This window comes from Opisthocomus hoazin, chromosome 3 (genome assembly GCF_030867145.1).
Source record: "Opisthocomus hoazin isolate bOpiHoa1 chromosome 3, bOpiHoa1.hap1, whole genome shotgun sequence".
NCBI classification, from domain to species: Eukaryota; Metazoa; Chordata; class Aves; order Opisthocomiformes; family Opisthocomidae; genus Opisthocomus; species Opisthocomus hoazin.
In genome coordinates this window covers 55,456,069-55,483,388 of record NC_134416.1, presented here as the reverse complement: position 1 = coordinate 55,483,388, position 27,320 = coordinate 55,456,069, and the positions used below count along the sequence as shown (strand labels likewise).

General features: G+C 45.4%; 2 protein-coding genes across 22 annotated transcripts in view; one reads left to right on the top strand and one right to left on the bottom strand.

Moving 5' to 3' along the window:
* Positions 1 to 9,064, top strand: part of GREB1L (GREB1 like retinoic acid receptor coactivator) — a 149,256-nt gene extending 140,192 nt beyond the window's left edge. For 10 of the 16 annotated variants that reach the window (XM_075416362.1, XM_075416361.1, XM_075416358.1 and 7 more), the window contains 8 exons: positions 180 to 341; positions 655 to 862; positions 1,565 to 1,730; positions 2,677 to 2,904; positions 4,337 to 4,478; positions 5,570 to 5,770; positions 6,866 to 7,004; positions 8,847 to 9,064. In XM_075416362.1, the coding sequence (XP_075272477.1) occupies positions 180 to 341; positions 655 to 862; positions 1,565 to 1,730; positions 2,677 to 2,904; positions 4,337 to 4,478; positions 5,570 to 5,770; positions 6,866 to 7,004; positions 8,847 to 9,010 (1,410 nt within the window). In that variant the 3' untranslated portion in view covers positions 9,011 to 9,064. The other 6 variants (XM_075416366.1, XM_075416364.1, XM_075416355.1 and 3 more) reach the window with 4 other exon arrangements.
* A 3,034-nt stretch (positions 9,065 to 12,098) lies between these two features.
* Positions 12,099 to 27,320, bottom strand: part of ESCO1 (establishment of sister chromatid cohesion N-acetyltransferase 1) — a 37,242-nt gene continuing 22,020 nt past the window's right edge. For 2 of the 6 annotated variants that reach the window (XM_075416345.1, XM_075416346.1), the window contains 4 exons: positions 21,813 to 21,902; positions 19,593 to 19,736; positions 18,497 to 18,684; positions 12,099 to 13,029 (listed from right to left, as the gene is read on the bottom strand). In XM_075416345.1, coding sequence (XP_075272460.1) covers positions 12,882 to 13,029; positions 18,497 to 18,684; positions 19,593 to 19,736; positions 21,813 to 21,902 — 570 coding nt within the window. In that variant the 3' untranslated portion in view covers positions 12,099 to 12,881. Of the gene's footprint in view, positions 13,030 to 18,496; positions 18,685 to 19,592; positions 19,737 to 21,812; positions 21,903 to 22,497; positions 22,621 to 27,195; positions 27,280 to 27,320 lie in introns of those variants that run through there. The other 4 variants (XM_075416347.1, XM_075416348.1, XM_075416350.1 and 1 more) reach the window with 4 other exon arrangements.

Below are 27,320 nucleotides of genomic sequence, written 5' to 3'. Positions count from 1 at the left end.
TGGCAGATGGTAGAGAAAAATGAGATATAATAGAGTTAACTTCAGTTACTGAAGAAGAATGTTTTGGATGTTCTTCTCTGGTGCCTTCCAGCACTGGGACTGCAAGAGCAGGTTGCCATATACTCCTTATGGGTTTACCTGCTTGCAAATCTTTCTTTCACTTTTTTCGTTGTATACAGATATCTGACTCTACTCTGCATGCATTCACGTTTTCATCCTCGATGCTAGGAGAAGAGGTTCAGCTGCATTTTATAATCCCCAAGTCCAAAGAGAATCATTTTGTCTTCAGCAAGCAGGGAAAACATCTAGAAAGCATGCGTCTCCCACTCGTTTCTGACAAGGTGCGTGGGTTGCTCTCATCCATCTGCTGACTATGTGTGCTGATTCCAGTCAGCCTGACATACATTTGCAAATTGATGGTGGTTGGCTGGGGTTTTTTCCCCCGTTTTCTTTTTGATTTAAAGTCCTTTGCATAGTTCTTGCCAGACTGGAGTTTTGAGGAGAATCATCCCTTTTCGCATTCCTAGTTTCCAGTTCATGTGTGTTGGAATGATCAGTTATCTTAAAATCCAGTATAAACAATAAATAAGTAAAAATCCATATGAGGAATAAGCTGCTTTTTACCTAATGCTGCTAAAATATCTCCTGTTCCAGCAGAATTTGAATGCAGTCAAGAGTCCTATCTTCACTCCATCAAGCGGACGTCATGAACATGGCCTCTTGAACCTCTACCATGCCATGGAAGGCATCAGCCACCTTCACCTCCTTGTAGTCAAGGAGTATGAAATGCCGCTCTACCGTAAATACTGGCCCAACCACATCATGCTTGTCCTGCCAGGCATGTTCAACAATGCTGGCGTCGGTAAGAAACACCATCGGTGCATTGCTGTGAAGATACTAACATCCATGTTGAACAATGTGGATCATGTTGTTGTAGGAAACTTTGCAGCAGCTCCTCACATTTGTACTCTGATAATAGCAACAATATGTGTGCAAAATATAACGGTGTGTAAGAAATGCTGTTAGAGATGTGGAATATATGTTTGGATTGATCACCGCCTTCCCAGTTTAAAATCTCATGTTTTATAGGCCATATTCCCTCATTTTACTCAGCCCTGGAGTGCGAGTGTTCATTCTATACATTTTACACATGATTTTTCAAATTGCAAGTTTTTTAGTTAGATGAAGCTAAGTATTAACTGCAGCTGAACACTGGGGGCTTGAACTTTGCACTTCATTTTCAGGGACTCTGACTTCTTCCTGCAAGAAGTTTGAAGTAGCTCCAGTTTTAGCATCTCAGCCCCTGCTTGGTTCAAGTTGTGCTATTAATGCGCACAAAATCATGTTCTGCAGTCTCTTAAAAGGTCCAGTTTCCTTGGTGTCTGCCTTTTAGATCTACTCACACTGGAAAAGGGACATACTGATTTCTTTTTTAAACCAAGAAATTATGAGCACTAAGTTCATGAAGGGTAGTGGTTGCAGATGTTCATGTAGCCTTCCTCTGGGAAGAGAGTGATAAAGTCTAGTAAAGATCTCTGTATGTCGTCTTTTGGTGTTTTCTCAGGTGCTGCCAGGTTTCTTATTAAGGAACTTTCCTACCACAATCTAGAACTGGAGCGAAACCGCTTGGAGGAACTGGGAGTCAAGCGCCAGTGCGTGTGGCCGTTCATCGTGGTCATGGATGACTCCTGCGTCTTGTGGAACATGCACAGCGTCCACGAACAGTCAAGGTAAGTAACCACCAGTGGGGTCCCTGCACTGATTCAGCGCAGGCAGCAGCACACCTGCAACTTTGGCTCATCTCCAGCATCTGAAGGGCTGTGAAAGACCAGACAACCAGAAAAGTTGGGCAGCTGGAACTGCTGGTAACGCACTCAAAATATTGCTAAGCAAAAGCAGCTTTCAGCAGTGGCTTTGATGTAATAGCACCAGGCTGGCTGTCCAAAGGGCCTCACAGAGGTCATTATTCACTCAGTTATTATTCAGATAGCCCAGGAACCGTGCACTTGGACATTAGATATATTACTTAAAATACAAAAAATCAGCTTTTTCACTCAGAGCAGTAGGAAGGCTGTAGATTTGTCTTGTGGACCACCAACGTCCAACCTCTGCTGCCGAACACTTCCACCTGGCTCTGCCCTTACATCTGTGTCCCACAGTCAGGACCATGAAGCCTCTGCTTGTGCTTGTTCTTTGCCTAAAGCCACTCTTGCTTTTAGTGACTATTTGAGTGATTTCTCTGTATGTTACTTCCCTGATTTGTTTTGATTCAATTTCTGTTTCTTGATGAAAACAGGTTATTTTGAAAACTTCAGCTTTTTAGAAGGCATTAAGCTCTTGCTCTTCTCAGTGCTTATACTGTCCATTACGGAGAAAATAGCCTTCCAGAAATGATGCATAAGGCAATTCCTTCTCTCATAAATTGCTGTGTAAGACCTTATTCCGCTGAAAGGCCCATTTTCTTATAATGACTAAATTGATTGGGTAAGGTTAATTGGGTGTTGTTTAAAAAGTCTGCATTTATAGATATATTTTTACAGCATCTAGCATAAACACTCTCAATTGTTAATGGAATTTCTTGGTCCTTTGTATACTCATATAAGTATATATATGCAGTGTATGTTAGATAAAAATAATAAGCCATGTTTACATGTTGCGTATGATCACGTTTTGCAGCCAGCCCCTGGAGCCTGGGGGTTCCAGCAAGAACGTGTCTCTGAAAAGCGTCCTCCAACACATTGAAGCCACCCCCAAAATTGTTCATTATGCAATACTGGGTGTTCAGAAATGGAACAGCAAGCTGAGTGCCGGGAAGGCAAAGGCTCCGTTCTCCAGGTGCCACGTGCGTGATTTTATACTGCTCAACATAGACCTGACCCAGAATGTGCAATATGATCTAAACAGGTAGGCAATATGTAGATCTGTGGTAAAATAATATGCTGGCGTGGTAAGAATCTTGTCACCGTGTTTCTAAATGCTGTCAAGATAAACAGAAGGATCCTAAGGTAAGGAACGCACAGTCACAAAGATAAAACACAGAGTGACAGATGTTGCGTCTGAGTAAGGCATCAAAATAAACTTACCGTCAGCCAAAAGAACTGGGAGAGACAGACCACAAGGCAAGGGCAAGGGCGGGTGGCAGAGAACTGAAAAGATGAAAGAAGAAACTTTAGGAGAATAAGGTAACAGGGAGACCAATGAGAAGAAAGAAGCCCAAACGACGTCAGTCACAGGAGGGGTGTGGAGCTTCCAGAGTGCCTCTGTAAGAGGCAGGAGCCTGTTGCGTGACTAAGAACAAGAGTATAGGAAGTGGTTGAGCCATTGCTGTGTCAAATGCTGTGAGGAAGGATTCCTTGTATTTCCTTCAGAGTCAGCTGTCCTCCCTGTTGCCACTTGGGTTTACAAGAAAAACAGATGAATAAATAACTTTCTACTGTTTCCTTCCTTCCCCCCCCCTTCTCACCTAACCCCATCCTAAAGCATTTGCACTGAAGCGCTGTTATCATGGGGCTTCACCTCTAGTTTTCATTACAGGCTGAAGCAATATCCAATTCTCGCCCCTCCCCGGCCAAGTGAGTTTAGAATAAGCCCTGTCTCTGCCAGCCACAGGCTGGCCCTGGGGCATCTCACCCAGGTCTTCTGCTGCTGTTTCCAGGGAACTGGTGTGTTTGAGTGAGGAGCTGTAGCTTGTCAGTGCAACCCGGGGTTTGGTGTGGTTTCCAGAGCTCTTGGTTTCGCAGTCTCTGGCTGGTTGAATCGTGAGATGGGAATCAGCCCACGGAAGTGAGCAGTTACATTATAAATAGCGCAGGATTAATGTTACTTCTCAGCTGCTTTGTCTCCCCTAGCCAGATACTTGTCAAAGCCACATTTATCCCCTGATTTCAGCTCATCAAAAAATACGTCATATAGAACTGGCTTATTCAGAAACGGAGATGGTCGCTGCAGAGCTTCTCTCAGTTCTAAAATATATATAAAAACAGAACTAAAAAGATGAAAAAAAAAAAAATGAAAGGAGGAAAGGGTGGGGAAGAAGTGATTGATGCCAACACGTGACAAGGATGAGAGGGCTAACCAGACTTGGTACGGGGAAGAACCATACAGACGCACTGAAAAGTGAAGACTTGTCTGGTCTTTAGATGACCAGAAGTTGCTTCCCTGCGCTGGGAGCACATTGAAGGAGCGGGTCTTCAAAGTGTGTAGAGAATTTGTGTAGGAACCATATCAGACGGTCTCCAAAAATCTTGGCTGAGCCCATCCTGGTGCATTTCAGCAGCGGGTGTGGGAATGCTTGCAGCCACGCAGCCGGTTTAGTGATCCTGCGTTTGATGTCCAGGTATTTCTGTGAAGACGTAGATTTTAATCTGCGGACGAACAGCAGTGGCCTGCTCATCTGCCGCTTCAACAACTTCAGTGTCATGAAGAAGCATATTCAGGTTGGAGGACAAAAGGACTTTGTCGTGAAGCCGAAAATCGTGGTGAGTGCGGATGTGAAGGGTGAAACCAGGACCCGTTTCCCCTAGAAATAATGAGTTTTCTAGCCCTTTAGATTTATTTAGTGCTTATCTGACGTTCACGACCTACTCTGTGGTAGGGCTGCCACATCAGAAACAGAAAATAATAAGTATTTTGCTAACTGTAAATTATTAACAATAATCCTCCTAATCTATTAGAAGACAGGCTGGGATTGGAAAGAGTTTGGTCTAGCTGTTCACTGGTACCTGTGACGGAGGAAGAATTTGCAGACATGCACTGTGATAAAAAGCAGGCAGGTTGTGCTGGACCCAGTTGTAAGGGTTTTAAAGTTCCCAGTGTTTACCGGTTTGTGATGACTTCCAGTCCTCGCATTTGCTGACAGAAAGAGACCTGAGGAGAGGCACTGAAACTTGGAACCTTCTGAAATCCACCCGGGAAATGTGAATATTTACAAAAACAGTGTGGGGATACCAGATGTTTTATACAGAGTGCGTTGCGCCTGTGCCAGCTCTAAATGGAGGTGTATTTCAAAGGGTGGGCTTTAGTCTAGGAATCTTACAGGTTTGTGTTTCTGGTGATCTTAAACACATCCCACACCATCCCTCTTATAAAAACTTACCCCACTATTTCAGATTTAACTGACCACACTCCGGATTTGAGTATTTTGAGAGGCCGTTTTCGAATTTTCCTTTTCTTGTGGTTGCAGTGGAATCTGTAGTGATGGACTGGCCTGTGAGAAAACTCCACAGAAAACGCTTTCTGTGGATGACTCCATGCAAGGAGGATGTATTTCTGATACTGTCCAGGAGTAAGGCAGGATGAAGGGCGTTGTGGCAGTTTGACCTCCTGATTTTATGTCCCTTCTTTAGGCGAGCAGACACCAACAGAAGTACTTAGCAACCACAGAACAACACATTTATTTCTGTGCTGTGGTGCTGTGTCAAAATGGAGTTGGGATTTTTGATTCTTCCTCCCAGCTTTGTCTGTCCTCCTGCCCTGTCATGGTGATCCCTTCCCCAGCTCGAGGAACTCCTGCAGGGGAGATGGACCGAGTTAGCAGGGTTAACAGGGGCTCCCCTTGGTTTAATTGCAGGTTTCGGAGAGCCTGGCACCAATAATGCCTCTTCAGTACGTCTGTGCTCCTGACAGCGAGCATACATTGCTGGCAGCCCCGTCTCAATTCCTCCTGGAGAAGTTCCTTCAACATGCGACGTACAAACTCTTCCCGAAGGCCATTCATAACTTCAAGAACCCGGTACTGGCCATCGACTGCTACCTGAACATCGGGCTTGAGGTACAAAATATTTGCAGGGATAATGGGGACCAGTAAATGCACACCTTTACTTCAACATGGTTCTTGTGTTGAAACCCCCTTCTTTTATGAACCCTCGGCATCAAGCGTAGTGTTTGAAGACTTCGGTCTCGAACAGTGAGACTCTGCTGGTGGAGCTCAGGGACCAACTCCACTGGAAGAGGTGGCAGTAAGGCCTCCTAGCTGACTGCCATGGGTAGACCCTGGAGGTCTGTGATGGATTGATGTGGTTTGCAAAGGAATTGGGCACGTCTCTCTGGTATAATATTTCACATGAAGCAAAAATCTGAAAGTGATGCTGTTCTTGACAGAACTTGGTGTGCTGCATCGCTGTCTGCACAAAAACTATCCGCAAAATGTTTTAGATCACTGTTCTGTCATCCAGCTTTGTATCATCTGTGTTTGATTTGTCCTTGCCACAAACTTGTTTTGGCTGAGACAGTTTGATACCACCTTTTTCTGGTGGCTTGCTTCACTGGTGGACAAAGTTTTTCCCTGGTAATGCAGGTCACCTGTTAGATGCTTTTCTTCTTACGAGCCTGGGTTTCTAGGGAAACTAGGTTTTTGCAAGTGTGCCTTAGATGTCTGTAGATAGGGAGATCAGAATTTTTCAGCCCACTGGTCAGTTCAAACTGGATCTGAAGCAGGGGTTTTGTTCTGACAAATTACATGGAGGTCAATGGCAAGACAGAGAAGAAACCCTTCAATGCCCAACAGCCGTCCCAGCACTGAAATGCAGGAGGGTGCCGGTGCTGGGAACCACTTGGTTGATGCTTGCGGTCATCAAAAGCCGACACGCGCCAGCACAGAAGAGCTCAAGCTTCGGCAGTTTCAGTACCCACGAGCCCTGAGATAACATATTCCAGGTTTTGTGACCAAATCTGAATCTAGAAGTTTGTCCTGTGTTTCATTTCCTAGGTGAAGTCTCCTCAGTGCTGCGTTCTTGTCGGACTGTATTTTTACCAGCACCCGCTGACTCGCCTTGTATCACCAAGTTGTATTTCCATTCCGCTTCAAGTCTGACTCGGGCATGTTCTAACGCAGCAGCGCTCCCGCTCTCTTCCCCTTCTGTTTCAGGTGGCCATATGCTATGTGAGTTCCCGCCCGCACTCAGTCAACGTCAGCTGCGACGGGGTGTTCTTCAGCGGGCTTCTGCTCTATCTCTGCGACTCCTTCGTTGGCGCAGACCTCCTCAAGCGCTTCAGGTTTCTGAAAGGTAATCTCGCTGCGCCACTGGGCATCCCCGCCACGTTCCCGACGAATAACAGCACAGAGGGAAGGGGAAAGGGAGAAGAATAACCAGCTTCACTGAACAGCTCCAGTATTTTCCCACATAGCGCTGCCATTGTTTTCAAAAGAAATCGATGGAGTGTTTCTTTTGGGAGCGTATAAAACTGCTGTTCCTGTTGGTAATAAGCGCAGGTAATGGAACCTTGGGTAACCTGTGACAAATTACATTCTTGAAATTATTTCAAAGTGACACCAAATGGAAATAGGTGCAGAAAAACAAGGATACATAGAAATCAGTCAGTGAATTGTGCAGTCAGCGATGTGAGAGTTCAGAGCAAGGCGTTACTGCTGAAGGTGAAATTCTGCTCCGGTCATCTGTCTCTAACGGCAGCGAATATTCGGTACTGTAGATCGGGGAAGCTCTTACCTAGACAGTGGTGGGGCCTGCCCCCACCAGGACTTTATAAACCTCCTCAAAATATCTCTTCGTCTTTCTGTTTTAACACTAACAAATAGCAAACTGCCATAGGAATTCCGTACTGCCAAAGAGTGTCACAGAGCTGTGGTGCCTTTGGGGTGGCATGGCTGAGCCATTTCCCTCTTGTGCCAAGTGAGGCTGGGGCACGCGCGGGGGCAGCGGGGTGACCCTGAGCCAGTCCCAAGAACGGCGTTTGGGAGTTTGCTCCCACACCATCTTGGCTCCCCCTGGCGCTGGGGCCATGTGGAAAGGTGCAGCCGTGCGGCAGCCACCCTGGGGATGCTGCTGCTGTCGCCAACCCCCAGAGCTGATGTGGGCCCGAGGGGCCACTCCGGTGGTTGTTTCTTGGGGGGTTTCTTCCCCAAAACAGGCAGTGGATGCCTGGTAGGGAGGTCCTTCCCCTGCTTGGATCAGGCAATGGAGGGATCTGAAGCACAGGAAGTTCCGTCTGAACATGAGAAAGAACTTCTTTACTCTGAGGGTGACAGAGCCCTGGAACAGGCTGCCCAGGGAGGTTGTGGAGTCTCCTTCTCTGGAGATATTCAAGACCCGCCTGGACAAGGTCCTGTGCAGCCTGCTGTAGGTGCCCCTGCTTCGGCAGGGGGGTTGGACTGGGTGATCCCCAAAGGTCCCTTCCAACTCCCACCGTTCTGGGATCTGAACCTGAACTTCCCGTGTGTCAGGTGCATGGGCTGCAGCAGAGAACAGAGAAAGCCCTGAAGGTGTCCAGCTCTCCTGCTGGTTAAATGACCTCGCAGTCTGGTAACACCAGGTGGAAGGAAGCTTGCAAGTTCGTTAAGCCGGAGAAATCAGGAGTTTGGTTAACTGTTCCCCTTACGGTGCTTTATCACGGGGAGCTCATACTTCAGGGAGATTACAGCACACTTTCCTGGGTGTCAGTTGAGGGACTGACTGTGCTTTGATTTCAGTTTCGTTATTGACCTTGTACAAACTCAAACATCCCATTAAAAAACAACCCAAACAGTAGGCTTTATGCTTTTGGCATAATTATCAGTAGTAATTTAAGGATCTTGGCTTCAAGTTAGCGTTGTCTCTGCTACGGTGGATGGTAGCACCCCCAGTCTGGGAGCGACGTCCCGTGACCCAGAGCGGCCCCCCCACCACACATGCGTCTCCCTGTCCATGCCTCCCTGCCAACGGTCACGTGCACCTCTGTCTTGGGGCTCTCGGGGCTGACGCGGGCCTAGGCTGGCCGAGTCATTGGTAGACCCTTCTAACACTTCTTTTTTCCTACCTAGCAGCAGATTCTTTAAAATATCTTAGGAAAATGAACAAAGGAAATAGAGTTGTTCCCATACCCTGAGAATCTAACGTGCTTTTCAATCGCAGGCGCCACCCTCTGCGTCATTTGTCAAGACAGGAGCTCGTTGCGGCAGACAATAGTCCGGCTGGAGCTGGAGGATGAGTGGCAGTTCCGGCTTCGGGATGAGTTTCAAACTGCTAACAGCAGTGACGACAAACCGCTCTATTTCCTGACTGGACGCCATGTATAAGCTTCGCTAAGACACTGCTAACAAAGGGAAAAAAAAAAAAAGAACTTTTTTTTTTTTTAAAAAAAAAGTACAATCACTGTGGAGCAAAGTGCAACCAATATTTATCGAGACTGCTCTGAAGGATTCCCCACAATTCTGAATCAGGCTGTACTCCTAAGGATAAAATTACCACCTCGGTTATGATTTAAAGGATCCTGCATTCCGGTTATTTTCAGATCGGTCGCAACTGCCGAGACTGCTCACACAGCCAACCAAGCTGGCGGCTCCAGGAAGAGGACGTAACTTGGTTGGAGAGGAATCCTTTCTATGTTCAGCTGAGCTCGGGGAAGAAGCTGCTCTCCGCAGCTGCTAGCTTGAATGTGTTAGGCGAAACGCAGCCCAGCGTGTGGGATTTATGGCAGATCCGTGGAAGGGAGCCCGCTGCGTCTCTTCAGCTCTGTACTGTGGTACAGGAATACTCAGGGGTTTGAAACTACAATAGAACGTAGATATTTGTATTGAAAGGAATAGTCTTGTTCTCTGTGCAGTGTTAGTTTAAGATTTGTAATTATGTATGGAAACTGTCTTTGGCAAAATTTCCACAGGTGTTCAAAGTTTACGACTTCAACCTGAACAAATCGGCAAAGGCACGGCAGGCACTGTGCACCCGGGTTCTCCCCGCAGCGTCACCTTGCCCCGCGAGGCTCCTCCTCCTCCTCCTCCCCGTCCCCCTCCTCGGCTCCAGGGACAAAGCCAAGGCTCCTCGTAGCATCCTCACGTAGGCCCCAGGGTCACCGCCAGCAAGTCACCTTCGCTGTCTCACTCTCGTCAGGGTTCTGGAAGCCTGTGGTCCGTAAATGGCGGCTGCAGTGGTAGGCACGCGCTGTTCTGCGCCCGAGTGCGTTACTGTGCCGTGTTCGGCCATTTCGGAATGAACTGGGCGCGGTAGCGTGGGGTGTCGGGGCTCAGTTGCAGCAGCGCTCTGTTCTGCTCACCCGGTTCGCGTGGGTTGCCCCCCACGGAGGTTTCCACGCACAGCCCCCCCCCCCCCCCCGAAACCTTCCTGCACATCGCGACCCCTTTAGTAAACAGAAAAACGCTGTGTGTTCTTAAAAGCGATGCGGGAATATCAGTTTACTCCCCAAAAAGCAATGAAATTAACAGATCTTTACACTCGGCCTGCCACGCATTGGAGAAGAACCTGCCAAAGCCACGTTTGGTTTTTTTTTTGAGCATAGTGTTAATTAAGCAACTTTTTTTTATCTTGTGAAAAGACATGTTTACAGATGAAAAAAACATATTCAACGGAGGCTAGAGGCAAATGGTTTGCGTATGTATGCGTCAATGTAGCTGAACTCTGATGCTGTAAATTTAGCAAACTTCAGCTGAACAACCCAGTTCTGTAAATTTATTTTTTACTTCCCTTCAGACACAACCTGCCTTATCTTTAACATGTGGAAGGAGTAGGGATGTAGGAGATGCTTCTCGAAGCTCTTGCTGCACACCTGAATGTATTCCAGTAGCTCTGGTTTTGCCAGGAGGCCCCAAGGCCAGCCCCGAGTCTTAGCGTGGTGTGGAAGCTTCAGGTATTACGTGTTAGAAAATGGTTTCCATTTCGTTTTGCATATTTGATGTTTGCACTAAGTTCTTAAAATTCCAGGTGCTGAGACTACTATGAGGAGTTAGCCCTCTGTGCAGCATTGTCCTCGAGGCTGAGCAGGCAGCCGGTGAGCCAGCGCGTGTCCCTGCCTTTACCGAATCAGTAGTTAAACCTGTGGCCGCAGCTGGCGCGCTGTCCCATGCGGAAGCAGGGCCCTGCAGCCACGGCCGGGCGGGAGCGCAGCGAGCCAGGCACGGGCCTGTGCCCCCAGCGCTGCGGCCGCCTGCCTGGGGAGCCCCGGGAGGGAGACCCGTGTCTGACGTCGGTGGTTGCTGTTCCGTCTTGGTTTTAAGCCTCCCTGTCAAGGCCGCTCTTATGAATGTATTCAGCGGGCCAGCGTTACCCTTTACCTGTAGATGTTCTTGTCTATTCACAGGTTAAATTTGAATGTAAACTAAGATTTAAAGAATCATATGCAGATGCTTTTTTGCTTAACTTATGTAATTGCTTTTTGTGACTGTTCGAAGACGGTTAAAAATGTTGCTTTCCTAGTGTAAAGTTTTCTTAACCAAAACCTTGGTGAATCTAGCTTCACTAGTCAGTCTACCTCATGTTACTGTTTATGAACTGAACCTGTCTCGAGTCGTGGCTATGGTATGTTTATAATGTGCTTTCATTAAATTTGAATATATTAAGTTACCATTGAAGACTGCCTCTCTTTGAACTGGGACTCGGCCCGGAACGCGCCTTCTCTCTCCACGCGTAGCAGTGCTTGCCCCAGAGAAACCCAGCTCATGCTGCTGCCAGGAATCCGGCTCTCCCTTTGCTGGAGTTACACCAGCACTGGAGACCTGGCAGAGCGGCCCTGTTCCCAGCAGCCCCGGGGCGGAGGGACAGCAGCTCTGCGCACCAGCCTTTGGTTCCCCTAAGCACAGGCAGCTGAGGAGGGCCCCTGGGACGGCCCGCTCAGGCAAGGACCCGGAGCAGCAGATGCCCTAGGGGCAGGCCCTGCTCTCCACACCCACCCCAGGGGAGCCCTGCCAGATCGCATGCTCTGCTCCCCCTCCCCTTCACACGTACAAGCCACAGCTGCTCCAGCCCCGGGGCCACCCCCCCCCCTTCCCGCCCCGTTCGGTGGTCGGCACTCGGAGCAGCGCTTCAGAGGTGTGCGAGGCTGCTGCTTCAGCGCTACACAGAGCTCACGGACTGCACCCTACCGCCACGTGCAGCCTAACCACACACAGGTTCTAAAATTAAAACAAACCAGAAGTTTACATCTCTCCCACCGTCTAGCAGGGCTTTAAGACATCACTGAAGGCTGAAGGCAACCCCTCCCCATTGCAGCCCCCGAGCAGGAGCCCCACGGGGAGTGGGTGTGAATGCAGCAATGCCGCTCTCCATGACCCCACCGTGAGCCCCGAAGGCAGCACTGCCCGGGCAACAGCACGGAGTAACACACGACACATTCATTCACACTTCGTATTGCTACAGCGTAATTTTAAAAAAGCTATCAAGTATTTTATTTTTAAACTATCTACATTATGTACAGATCGAGAAAGGCCACAGCAGTTTTTCAACATACAAACCCTTTAAAAGAGAAGAGACTGATGGAGTGACAAGTGTCAGAGTGAAGTCCGCTAACAGAGGTACAGGCGCAGTGGGGTGCTGCGGGACCGCAGCCCTCGGGCTCTGTGCCCCACGGAGCCGGGGAAGGGGAGGGGGCAGACGCCGCCTCCAAGGCCCCGGGCAGCAGGCAGGCTGCGTGACTGATGCTCAGCAGCGCAGCCTGCCAGGGTTGCTGCCCGTGACGGCTGCGCTGTAACGCTGCCCGCCCTGCTGTGACAGAGCCAGGCCTGCAACGCCAGCAAGCGAGCAGCTGCCCGCGGGCTCGCCCGGCTGCGGCAGGGCAGCAGGGACCGGCGCTGCGGTACCGAGCGGCGCTGGTACATCACCACGTCGGGAACTTCAGCACGTGCTCGTCAGAGAGACGAGAGTCTTTGCATTAGGTTACAGTCCACTATGAACAATTTCCTGCTGCATGTAAACATGACTAACTAGATAAAATACAATCAAACTTTTGCAAAAGTTAATAAAATATCTTTCTTTTAAAAAAACAAAAGTTAGCCTATTACTGCATTGTTTACAATTTTAATAAAATAGCACAACCTTTTGGTTGTTACCAGTCCTGAGTTCACTGTAGTAAAAATGGCCCTGGCCTCTGCTGCAGGGCTGTGCCTGCCCGCCGCGTTTCGGCAGAAGCCTCCCAGCAAAAGCAGCACTCCCGCGGGAGCGTTAAGTCTGGTGCTGTCCACTGAGGAAGTTGTACACCAGGAACCGGCCGGTGCCACAGTACTGCGTTGCAAAGAGTTTTCCATCAGGAGTAGGGTCAGAGAAAGCAATTTCTTCTTTACTTAAGTATGAGCCATATATGAAGTTGCTCCTGTTTAAAAGGGGGGAGAAAAAAAAAATAAAAAGGGAATTACTCTTCAGGAATAATGCAAGAGCACTGATGCTATTAAGCCGCAAACCATTACTGAGAGGGCACGGACATTCAATAGGAAGCAGCTCTACTGGGAGGAGAGGGCTCCATCTATACCAAACAGCAAGGACAACCACTCCTTCTGGGAGGGGTTTTATAAAGCGTTGGTATTTTAGAAGAAACGTTCACACAGAGCAATTCCTTGCGAGCTGCGTCGACAGTTCAATTTCAGGGTTTAAAAAAAAAAGTTCAAATTCATTCCAACGATTTCTTCATAGCAAAGAGACTGCTAGGACCATGACTACAGCCACCAGGAATGAAAGGGCGGCTGGTTGAGGGATCAGGGGCGCAGGTGGTGTTTTCCTCCATCCCATCAGTGGCAGGGAACAGCACTGAAAGGGGCAGGAAAACTCACCTGGTTAACAGGTGGCTCAGGGAATGGTGCCATCAGTCAAATTTTGGCTTCTTTGATCATGGGGAGGTGTACACGGCACCGGGCCTGCTGGCGACAAGTGGAACTCAGCTGTCTCAAAGGGGAAAGAGGATTCTTGGCCACGAGCTGGTGGGGCTCACTGAGAGGGCTTTAAACTAGGTTCGAAGGGGGGAGGGGACATCGCCCAGCTCACTAGGGATGAGCCCAGGCTTGGTGTGCCAGGGTCAGGGGTGAGACTGACAGCCCAGCTCAAGTGTGTCTACACCAATGCACATAGCATGGGCAATAAACAGGAGGAGCTGGAAGCCATTATACAGCAGGACGGCTACGACTTGGTTGCCATCACAGAAACGTGGTGGGACAACTCGCATGACTGGCATGCTGTCATAGATGGCTACAGACTCTTTAGGAAAGACAGGCCAACAAGGAGAGGTGGGGGAGTTGCTCTATATGTGAGGGAGCAACTAGAATGCATTGAGCTTGGCGTGGAGGCAAATGAGGAACGAGTTGAGAGCTTGTGGGTTAGAATTAAGGGAGAGGCTCATAAGGGTGACATTACGGTGGGTGTGTACTACAGGCCACCTGACCAGGAGGAGGAGGTTGATGAGGCCTTCTACAGGCAGCTGCAAGCAGCCTCACAATCACAGCCCCTGGTTCTCATGGGGGACTTCAACCACCCTGACATCAGCTGGGAAGACCGTACAGCTAGGCAGGCGCAATCCAGGAGGTTCCTACAGAGCATCGATGATAACTTTCTGATGCAAGTGGTGGAGGAACCAACAAGGAAAGGCGCTCTGCTGGACCTTGTACTAACAAACAAGGAGAGACTGGTGGAGGATGTGAAGGTTGGAGGTAACTCGGCTGCAGTGACCATGAAATGGCGGAGTTCAGGATCCTGCGTGGAGGAAGCAGGGTGATAAGCAGGATGAAAACCTTGGACCTCAGGAGGGCTGACTTTGGCCTCTTCAAGGAGCTACTGGGAGGAATCCCGTGGGCCAGGGCTCTCAAAGGCAGGGGCGTCCGTGAGTGCTGGTCGCTCTTTAAACGTCACTTCCTCCATGCTCAGGAGCAATGCATCCCCCTGAGAAAGAAATCGAGCAAAGGAGGCAGGAGACCTGCATGGTTAAACAAGGAGCTTCTAGCAGAGATCAGGCAGAAGAGAAAGGTCCATGGAATGTGGAAGGAGGGACAGGCCACTTGGGAAGAGTACAGGAATGTGGTCAGAGCATGCAGGGATGCGACGAGGAAGGCCAAAGCCCACCTGGAATTGAAGCTGGCAAGGGATGTCAAAAACAACAGGAAGGGCTTCTTCAACTACATCAGCAGCAAAAGGAAGACTAGGGACAATGTGGGGCCGCTGCTGAATGAGGCGGGTGTCCTGGTGACGGGGGATGCAGAGAAGGCAGAGCTACTGAATGCCGCCTTTGCTTCAGTCTTCAGTGCCAAGGCAGGCCCTCAGGAATCCCAGGCCCCGGAGGTAAGAGAGGAAGCCTACAGAGAGGATGACTTTCCCTTGGTCAAGGAGGACTGTGTGAGGGATCGCTTAAGTGATCTGGACGTCCACAAATCCATGGGCCCCGATGGAATGCACCCACGAATGCTGAGGGAGCTGGCGGATGTCATTGCTGAGCCACTCTCCATCATCTCTGAGAGGTCCTGGAGGACAGGAGAGGTGCCTGAGGACTGGAGAAAGGCCAATGTCACTCCAATCTTCAAAAAGGGCAAGAAGGAGGACCCAGGGAACTACAGGCCCGTCAGCCTCACCTCCATCCCGGGAAAGATGATGGAGCAGCTCATCCTGGAGGTGATCATCAAGCAAGTGGAAGAAAAGAAGGTTATCAGGAGTAGTCAGCACGGATTCACCAAGGGGAAATCATGCTTGACCAATCTGATAGCTTTCTACGATGGCATGACTGGCTGGGTAGACGAAGGGAGAGCCGTGGCTGTTGTCTACCTGGACTTCAGCAAGGCTTTTGACACGGTCTCCCATAACATCCTCCTAGGGAAGCTCAGGAAGTGTGGGCTGGATGAGTGGTCAGTGAGGTGGATTGAGAACTGGCTGAATGGCAGAACTCAGAGGGCTGTCATCAGCGGCGCTGGGTCTAGTTGGAGGCCGGTAACTAGAGGTGTCCCCCAGGGGTCAGTACTGGGCCCAGCCTTGTTTAACTTCTTCATCAATGACCTGGATGAAGAGTTAGAGTGCACCCTCAGCAAGTTTGCTGATGACACAGAACGGGGAGGAGTGGTGGATACACCAGAAGGCTGTGCTGCCATTCAGCGTGACCTGGACAGGCTGAAAAGTTGGGCAGAGAGGAACCTGATGAGGTTCAACAAAGGCAAATGCAGGGTCCTGCACCTGGGGCGGAACAACCCCATGCATCAGTACAGGCTTGGGATGGACCTGCTGGAGAGCAGTTCTGTGGAGAGGGACCGTGTCCTGGTGGATGACAGGTTAACCATGAGCCAGCAGTGTGCCCTGGCTGCCAAGAAGGCCAGTGGGATCCTGGGATGCATTAGGAGGAGTGTGGCCAGCAGGTCGAGGGAGGTTCTCCTCCCCCTCTACACTGCCCTAGTGAGGCCTCATCTGGAGTACTGTGTCCAGTTCTGGGCTCCCCAGTTCAAGAAAGATGAGGAGCTACTGGAGAGAGTCCAGCAGAGGGCTACGAGGATGATGAGGGGACTGGAGCATCTCTCCTATGAGGAGAGGCTGAGGGAGCTGGGCTTGTTCAGCCTGAAGAAGAGAAGGCTGCGAGGGGACCTAATAAATGCTTATAAATATCTGCAGGGTGAGTGTCAGGAGGATGGGGCCAAACTCTTTTCAGTGGTGCCCAGCGACAGGACAAGGGGCAACAGGCACAAACTGAAGCTTAGGAAGTTCCGTCTGAGCATGAGGAAGAACTTCTTCCCTCTGAGGGTGACGGAGCACTGGAACAGGCTGCCCAGGGAGGTTGTGGAGTCTCCTTCTCTGGAGATACTCAAGACCCGCCTGGACAAGGTTCTGTGCAGCCTGCTGTAGGTGACCCTGCTTCGACAGGAGGGTTGGACTAGATGACCCACAGAGGTCCCTTCCAACCCCTACCATTCTGTGATTCTGTGAAAGCCTAAGCTACCAACCAGCCGGGGTGCTTACAGGGGGGCTACAAGGACCTGATCAAATTGAAAAAAACATCTGACATTTGGATGACAGCACATCTTGGATTAATTTAGAACATCTAGGAACACAACCTTAAGGCACAATTCATAAGTGATCCACTTTCAGTAATATCTGCATGAAAAGGAAGACTGAATTTGCTTAATGTCTTCATGAACGTATTTTATACATACTCTATGTATGTTTTATTCTTCTTTGAAGAAAGAGCAGAGAATCAAGGGCTACTGTTGTACTTTTCCAGATGGCTGTGTGAGCAAATCTAGAAAACTGGTCTCAGGCTTCAAGACAGTGATCAGGCGAAGGAGGAGTAAACATTTATCCTTGGAAACAGAAGAAACTCCCATTAAAGTATTTTAATTCCTATAAAATATACTTGCAGAGCAAGTATAAACTTTGATCATATATGGACATCTCCATTAAGTCTTGAGGAAAAGAGTAGGAACGGCATCCTTTTTAATTATTACCAGCTTTATTCCTTTCTCTTCAGTGTATTTAGGAAGATGATTTTGCAAGATTCTTAAGACTGTCTGACTGGGTTTCTGTGACTGCAGGTCAGCTGCAGAAGCTGGAGTGAAGCAGGGCAGACATTCTCTGACGGAGCACTGGAACAGGCTGCCCAGAGGGGCTGTGGATTCCCCTTCTCTGGAGATGAAATTCAAGACCCGCCTGGACAAGGTCCTGTGCAGCCCGCTCTAGCTGACCCTGCTTCGGCAGGAGGGTTGGACTAGATGACCCACAGGGGTCCCTTCCAACCCCTACCATTCTGGGTGATACTGTGATTGTCAAGGTGGACTCAAGTTTACACCAACTCTGGTGGACATTAGACCTTTCCACAAGCCAAATGAGCACCAGAGTCACACAAGCTCTGTTTGGGGAGCCTGTTTTCTACCAGCGTAGCACTGAGCTGACAGAGGGCCAAACAAGCACACGAGGACAGCAAAAGGTAAGATGCAGCGCACAGACAAGAGGAAAACTGAGCCCTCTTCCAGCTAGCCGCAACAAACCACTACAACTGATTCTAAAGATGCTTTAGAGCTATAACTGAGGGAGGAACTCTAGCATCGCTTTGGGGAAGAAATCTTGCCTTTCAAGATAGTTTCTAGGAAGCCACTGGATACACAATTAAAAATCAGCAAAAAATAAGACCAAGTCATCAAGTTAATATGCTAACCTGAATACAGCTTTACAGGCGATAGTTCAGACAGAACGTGACCTGCTAAGGACTTCCCAGCTGCTGCCCCAGCCACGCCAGGCTCATTCTGCGGAGCAGAACAGCTTTGCTGGCTCTCCAAACAGCCGACAGGGTGAGGACTGGCAGACACAGGAGTACCCATGCCACAGACTCCAGCAGGATGGTGCTAGCCAGGCACCCAGCACAAACCTGACAGGCCAGTGGTAGTAGGATTTGGGTAGTTCTTGGCATTACTCAGAACAGGCGTTCAAACTTCTAGGAAGTGTCACCGGAAGAAACCCAAGGTCTGGAGATTCCACATTCTTAACATCTATCTAACAGGAGCGCAGATGTTGGGAGTCCTTTCATGGATCTCGCAATTAGCATTACACTCATCACTAGCTACTAAAGCTCCATGGAAACTGAAAATATCTCATAAGGCTCAGTGAACCTGAGTAAAGCAAAAAAATCCCAAAAGCTGGAAGCCACCAGACTGTATCAGATAGTTCGGTGCCCTCATTTCTGTTCTTTCCCCCTTTCTACCTCTAAGGAACGGACATTCGGCCAATGACCAGCAGCTTAAAAATACAAGCTTGAGATGCACAAAGCAATAAAAGTCTTGGACTGAGTTCTACCTAAACCACACATAACCAAGGAACTTTTGTTACATTACCTGAGACACTCTATCATCCGAGAAGCAATCTTCTTTCGACGCATCATGCTGAACACCCATATCCGACTAATCCCACAAATGGCAGGTTCTGGAGACGTTGAGCAGCACCATGCTTTCTGTCTTTCAAATATGACTTTCTCATTTTCTGAACTGACTTCTGGAACCTTCTCTTCTATAACTCTGTAGCCCTGAAGGTGATGTAAAAAAATATTTGTCACTTTATAAAAGCATCACTAATAACTGAACAAAATAACTCTTGTGTAATTTAGTTCACTTAAACATACTTGCTAAAATGCCTTTCCAAAAAGACTGCATATTTGTGTCTCATTTAATTTCTCTTAACAGTTTCAAAATGTGAACAGATGATAAAAGATTAAACAAAAAAAAAAACCTCTAAGGCTCATCTGATTTAAAACAGCGACAAGTAATCCAGTTCTTATCACCACCTGTATTAAAGTGTTTGCATCATTTTCCCTGACTTTGACTAAGATTATTTTGCTTCTTGCCTGCTGCTCCCAAGGGATGGTAGAGAACACCCCAGGTTACAAGGGAACAGGCAGACCGTGTGACAGCATTCTGACATCAGTTTTCAGTACTGCAAGTGGCAGCACGACTTCTTTCCTGCCCTCCACTGCACAGTTCTGCCCTCTGCCTCTGTTCCCCACGGAGCTGTCTGACCCCTCGGTGAGTCAGCTCCATCCCACAGAGCACCCACTTTTTCACCCGTGCTGGACTTCTGCTGGGCAGGGAGCGGAATCTGCCTGTCAACAAGCAAGAGGAAGAACAGAGGGAGAACAGTGGAGTAAGAAAAACTCCACCCTTTGGCCGCAACAGGTTCTTCGATGAGCAGGTCTGAGCCAAGTATGACCCCATACACGTGTCTCAGCTCAGTGTCAACGACACAGAAATGAATAGCTACATTTCTGAGCCGTCCACCTCCAAAAGTCTCCTCCTCTCTGGAAAAGGCATACAGGGAATACTTATCTGCTAAATGCCTAGATTTAAACTCTTCGATAATTCTGCAGTTTCAGAACGTCTGAAGAACGCAGGCACTAAGCACTGACACAGACTGCCTTTCTCCGGTTGAGTCACTTACCCACTGGATATGTTCTGCAATTAAACAGCCGATAACTTTTTTGTCGTTAGAAATAAAAAGAAGAGTTTTAGTTCTAGAGTAACACATGAGCGGAGCTTGTTGAAATCCCAAGTCGTTGTCTACCATTTCTCTAATTTCTTCAACCTGTCAAAGTAAGTTTAAATGCTGTTTAAGAAACACATGTAAATATACATTAGTAGAAATATATGCATTTGCAGAAATGGACTAAGGTATCTGGAACACTGAAAGCTATTCCAGAAGTTAAGGATCACCCTAAGTAACCTGCAACACATTGGCCCACATAAATGTTCCTTTAAAAAAAAAAATCTCTACTCTACCAGGTATTATTTAAGTCCTGAAAGAACTAATCTGTCAGGGGTTTTGAGCAAGCACAGTGACAAGGCAGCTGGAAAACACACGCATTTGCTGTAAAGGAACAAGTAACTGTCATCTCCTTCCTGAAGCTTTCTGCTCTTACATTAGTTTTGCAAAGAGTAACTGAAACTAAAATTTTGTTTAGTATTAGTGAGTTTAGAAGAAATATATAAACTCCAGCATGAACGTAAACAAAAGCTTATGCATGAGCTGCCATTTTACTGGGGGATTGTTGTACCTACAACTGGGCATTGAAACAGCCTCTGTCACCTCACAGGAGACAGAAATAAGGTGGCCTTTCCTCTGCGGTGCGAGAAGTGGCACAAGCTGCTTTAAAACATCTTGCAGTGACATTAGTAAAGCAAAACTAGAGTTACTGATGTTATGAGTATATGGAGTTAGAACTGACCAAGTGAAAACTGTGTTTAAAAAGATGCTTTTAAAGTAACATTTAAAAGGCACGGTATCAGTTACTCTCTCCTTTCTCATCTAACCTTCAGGTCCCACTCTTTTAATGACGAGTCCAATTAGCCAGTTTGAAACACTAAGTAAGCATTCTTGAAGTCAGTCATCCACAGTGCTGACAGTTGTAGATTTTCTCAACTTTAACCACAGGGAACTATGGAGAACTCTATCCTAAATGACTTAATTTGCTACAGTCTTCCTTTCCTCTGCCCCACTTAGGTACTTTAAGTAATTTTTTCTTCAGTCACTTTAGTAAAAAATGACTGTGCAATGAATGTATTAAGACAATACCACCAGAGAAACAAAACTTAATAAATAAGATTATCTGCATTAAATATTGCTAAAAGAAAATCTGTAGTTTCTTTTCGATTCAATAACTTTAAAAAGTCTATGTTATTCTGAAGAAAGCCCACTATAGTCGCACCATCGGAAACAGCAATCTTGGACATCAATTCATCAGTTTCAGAGGTCCCTTCCAACTTCAAACATTCTGTGATCCTGTGACAGTGGTACTGTAAAAAAGTACCTCTTAGTCACAGCAAATCCCCAGCTAAACAGAATCAATGCCACGCTACTGAAAAAATAAATGTAATGAGACATTAAGATGTACGAACACAGGCTAGCCAGCAAGACACCAAAGTACCCTGCTGCTCTAAGTCTCCACTAATGTACTCTGCTCGGTTTTAGATAAAAGAGTTTCAAAAGAGACGTAAGACGTGGCACAAATGGAAATAATCTAGAGGAGAGCACTAATGAGCTTAAACTGCAGTACAGAGATTCTATTGGACGTTTTAGGCAAAATCTCCTAATGTTATGGACAGCGAAGCACTGGAACGGAGTCTGAAGAGGTCAGAAAAACCTCCAGTGGTAGAAGTTTTAGAAAGTTGTCAGACACATCACAACCAGAGCTGATCCTGCTTTGGACATGGGAATATACTAGATGACTTTGAGGCCACGTTCCACCTAAATCTATTTTTATCCAAAAATCATTTAGAGAATGGTGCCATATTCGTGCTGTGTACGAAAGTCAATACATATTAGTTTGTTTAAATATACTAAGAAGTTTATATTACACAAAATACCTGGCAGACATTCAGCAAGTATATTAAAAAAAATTTTAAAAAATCAGTTGGTCGATGCTGTTCCCACCCCTGCCTTCCCCTCCTGCTCAGACCCACCCTCCCTGCGCAGAGAGCAGTAGTGCGTAAGAGTGAGATGTCTGACCTGGGTTCTGGAAAAAGCTAAGGAACCACTGCAGTTTCGAGTCTGACTTCATCTGCTCACACGTATATTATACAAACTTCACTACAAACATTCTCATTACTTATATCAAAACATCAAACATGGTAAGATAGGTGAGCCCAGTCCTTTTCACCATACCTTTTTAAGTGCATACTTTGGGTCATCAGGAAGAACCATTATGATCTTCCCATCAGGATACTCAGCCAAAATTCTCTCCTTTTTCCAACCCTAAATAAAACAGACACTTATCTAAACCATACAGAAGATGTACTTTTACAAACAGAAATTGCATATCATTGTTCTAGACACTGAATTTATGCAGAGACTTCACACTATTTAGCAGTTGCGTTGCTAGAGAAGGAAACTTCAGCTAGCTTTCCAAAATGAGCACAGTAGATATAATACAATCTTATTTGTACAGTAATTTATACAATGGCCTAACTATATCTAGAAACAATTCGTGAAAGTGTCTTAGAATTTCCCAGCTAGATTTTTTTCCCCCAGGACTGCAGTGCAAACTGAATTTTAAAACAGAAGTAGCAAACTCATCTCACATAACTGATTTCCAAACCTACATACTACTTATTTTCCAAAGTCCAGTGAATTGGAAAAACCCTAAGTTTTATTAAAAGATTTCTTTTTAACATAGTTACCTCCACAAATACACACTCAGTTTTAAAGTTTGGCATGCGAAAGACCTCCAGGAGGTTCTAAGTGAACTGATTGGCATGCAGTTGCCCAAAATGTAAGGAATAGTTTATTTTGTTACTGATCATAACTGTTAAAGCCACAAGAAGGATACTAGAAAAAACTTTATAACTACCTTCTAAGAATCTAATGGGGAAGGAGGCTACGTTGTGTGTATCTGAAGTATAAACATACTCAAAAAAATAGAGGTAATTAACTCTTCTTCAGATCCACACTCGTGGTGAATAATGAGCAGTACCTGCATGGAAAAAACAAAACAAAAAAGCCACTTAAATCTAGTAAGATGGGACTGGTAGATATTAGAACTCAAGTTGCTTTGATGGGACCTAAAAATACTGAATGCAGAAGTAACTTCAGCCACTAAAAAGGCTGATCTACAAGTCTTACTCAAAGCAACTTTAAATAAAAAAGCCTTTGAAGAAACAATATTGATGGAATAATTCTCATTGAAATCTGTACCTTCCCACAAAATAACGTTCAACTAGAGACCAAACAATGGATTCTGGCACTGCATGAATGCCATATATACTACCACAAAAAAAAAGACAAACTTAAGTGTTATAATACTTGATCTGTATCTCATTTTCATCATGCTGATTTTACACCCTTACCCCAAAAAGGACACAAAGAGAGTAATTTTAGAAATTTATCTACTTGCTGGTAGCCCTGGAACTATTTAAGTATGAGTTTAGCACCCAGCATGGCAATGGTTGCAACACAGACATCATTTTAATAATCCTGCTTGCTTTTCTTCTCAGTAATAGTTGCACTAAACACCAAGACAAATGAAGATGCTATTTGAATTCACCTACATTATGGTCTGAACACAAAGGGCAGTCACAATACTCAGATAAGCAGAAAAGTGCAATCTGTGGGACTGTAACATGCTTTCTGAGACTGTTAGAAAAGGTGTCAGAAGATTCAGGCAAGGATTACTACTCTCTAACCTCAAATACCACACACTCCAAATTTTTTATCTTTTGCTGCCTTTTGGCTGCCTGTTTGCCCTGCAGAAGCTTTCTATAGCCTATTTTAAACAAACTGTGACCATCACTCAGCAGATAGGTGTAATGTGTTTGATAATTACAGCATCCACAATGTTGTAGGCCTAATGCACAACATTACATTTCAGATTGCAGGCCTAATGCAGAAAATTCAACCCTAAATTTTAGGTTAAAGTATCCTGTTAACGTCATAGCCAGGTATGTCCAACAAAATGAAGCCCAATGGAAGAAAACATTTCTGAACATCATACTGCTTTTAAGCAACACTATATTAGCAGAAGTCTAAAAATAATTCTGCAAAAGTGCAATAATTGAAACTCTAATACTTAGAACTCATTATTTTCATTATTGTCCACCTGTTCATTTTCTTAAGTGATTAGTATAATATGGGGACGGATCATATTCACGGGAGGGATGGTTTCTAAATTGAAATATTTTGAAATTTATTTTGAAACATATCCTTTAGATGAAACTTTCCAAAAAGTTTCTGCAAACCCTAAGCTCATCCACGATTTTTACTGAAGCCATTTTAAAGCTGCATTCCTGTGTTGCTCATGCGGCTCTAAGAATTTTAAAAAGGAAAACTAACATTTCACGTAAGTGTCTGCATCTTCAGTATCCTTACTGTTTAGTCCTAGTAAGGAAGGAACTGTGCTTCCTTTGAACCAGACAAAGGAACTAAAACACAAGATTGGTCACCGTGCTGCCATATTCTACATTAAAGCTGTTAAGGAAATTGTGCTACAGCTTGAGCCGGGACTGATCCTATTAGGTATCTACAATACACAAAATATGCTTTAGTACCAGTACCTTGCATGTGGTCTGAAGATGATTTCCCTCAACACATCTATTAAGTTAATTTAAAAAAAATAAATAAAAATTTTAGCTCTATTAAAACAAGGTATTTCAATCACTGAGAACTAAAGCAGGACTCCTTCACTCAGGCAGATGGCAAAAACACTTCACTTCAGTAAGAAACAAAAGCATTATGTCTGCAATATACTTTATAATAAGAATATTTCTGCAGTGTCAGAAAAATTGCTTTTCCTTTCCTTTTAACTGACACTATTTTAGGGCATTAAGACTTATTCACTGTTGAATCAGATGCCCAAGCATTGATATACATTGCCTATGATGACCAAAGAAGTTAAAAGCAAAGCTCTTATTCCCACGAGGATACATGTTCTGCAAGGCCTGGAGTTAAAGAACATGATTATACCACTCTCCCTGCTATTGCAAGTCTACGCTCAACAACAGATTACCTATAGCCAGCAGGAGCAAGGTACATACAGCCTACATCACTGCAGCTGGGCAGACTGGTGCCACACAGAGCCCCATTGGTGTGCAGTAACTGTCGCAACACCCTCCTACCCTCCATGTTATGGCTATTTATCCTGCAGGTATTTGTAATTGTTTGAGAACATAAGGTGACTCTGCAATGCACAGTTAACTCGTTTTTAAGCTACCTCTAACTTTTCCTCACAATTCAAACAAGTTTAAAGATTGCTTCTGCTTCTTTATTAAGGTGCAATGGCACTAGAAATACAAAAGAAAATCCTTCAAAATAGTACAGACAGTAATTGCCACCACACTGTGTGCTTTCACTAGATATTATATATGTATATAATGAATATGTAGAACAGAGTTATAAAGATGGCTCCAACACTAATAGCACAGTAACTGAAATGTTCAATGCTCAGTTTCACATGAACTATGTTCTGCTGATAGTTTAAAATAATATCTGATGTAGATTTGTCTTTAAAAGCAGAAAAGACAACAGACTGCTTCCCGTGCATTTCCTCATGTTTTCAAAGTTCTTATATATGGGTAGGAAATGGGACAGCAAACCTGGTATCTTTCTATATATGCAGTTCTGGTTTGTCTGTACTCCCAATTTCTCAAATGAATACAAATGCATGAAAATCAGTGGTAATTTTTTTATATCGTTTTTTCCTCAAAAACATTACGGTAGTGAGTAAAATGTGGTTAATACTGTGTAACTCTTGGTCTTCACTAAGAAAAGCGTTGTGAAATTTTCCCCTAATAATCAAGCTCAGTACAAAATTTTGTGCACTTTTATCCTTGATAATTTGTAGCACAAAATGGGTCTACTACTTTCTTCTTCCCGACTCCATCATCAAATTACAGATATTCTGCCTCTTTTTCCTATGAGCATAGTACAGAGAATGAGGTGCTGACTGTAGAACACCTTAAGATCCTTGGATGTAACCACTAAATACTACTCTCTGTTAAAACTAAGATTCTCACACAAGACAGCCAATGGTAAGAACTTTATTTGAAATATTAATAAGTTTCATATTGTACAAATGTATCACTTTTGGAATTAAAGCGAATAATGACAAGCATGAAATCTTTCTAAGATGACATGAAGTTCATCATCTTTAACACCAATATTCTATTAACCTTAGGTCCCAAGAAGTCAAACGTTGGGGATTTTGTTTTGGTGTTGTTTTTTTTTTTTAAATCTGAAAACCGCAAAAACCTCATAGATGGGCTTGGGTGCAGTTACAGCAGAATAGCTATTTAAAACTTCTCAGGCTAGACAGGAGCTCAAATAACAGCTTCTTCCACTTTCTTCAGCTCAAGATATTCTTAACTAAGAGGATGAGCTTGAAATACAAACACATTAACTGCATTGACATCAGGCACCTGAATCCACAGGCATTTCCCAACAAGTTTTTGGCTTCGCAACTTAAAAACATCACTAAAAATAATGCCTTGCTAAGTTGATACTATGTGGTATCACAGAGAAGATACACAATTCATATTGTTTGGTGTCACAGCTAGAGGATTTTATAAAACTGAATGACGTATATGCCCCACAAAGCTGTCCATCCCACTGGAGTTAACTCTTGATGTATATGTCATCACTCAATGCACACACATTGTAGAACAGCATATTTTTTCTGGAGACTTTCAGATGTCTGAAACCAGAAGGACAGTGAGACAGATTCCTACATTTGTCTGCAGTAGGTGACATCTCCCACACTAATCTATTCCTGCTACAGTACTATCCTTGACCACCTTACCCTTCTTGCTTATTCAATCTGCACGCTTCTATTAACAGCACATGGCACCCTTCAGAAAACCTGTACCTGTCCTTGCCAATCTTCTGTTCCCAAATCCAGAAAATATCATTAATCTTGCCAAACTTTCTCCACACAAGGCCTGCAATTTCCTTATTGTCTCTATCAGTCATGCATGACAAAACAAGTACCCCAATACCATCTCCTTGTTAGCCTGTTCTACTTCTGGGGGCATCACGGAATTTTTAGAGACCTAAAAAGAAATTTTTTACTAAAAGAAACAAGATAAGCCTTGGAAAAAAACAAACAAAATTATATTTTGCTGAAGATAGTAAATAATTTGTTATTTACATGCAAACTACCTTCTGGCTACTCAGTACTTATAAAAAAACCACAAAATGGCTGCATGCAGGTGGGCAAGACACTAACAATAAAGTTCATTTTCACAGTTCACAGCAAGAAGCTCTAACATGATCAAGTATATAGGCTTTTTTTTGTGATTCTGTGAAATGAATCAATAGAACTACTAGGCATGTAACAAGAAACACTCGGGAGAAAAATCAAGATAAGCCTCAAGTCAGATTGGGACTGCATCATACAGCAGGAAGAACATGAATGACAAGAGAATGAAAAATGCCTCCAAGATTAGAATGGCTTCGAAATTAATAATAATGCCATACATGTTAACTGCACAAAAAAGAGAATATCTGAAGAGCTAATAAAGCAACATACCAAGGTCACCAAGACCAGAAGTTCCTGGACCAGAAAGTCTAACCAAGAAGTTACCAAGATTTTCGCTAGTATAATTTTTTTGATCCCATGATGCCACTGTCCAGTTAACACTTTCTGTCAGGGAAAGGAAGGTAGTTATAGTTTCAACACAGTGA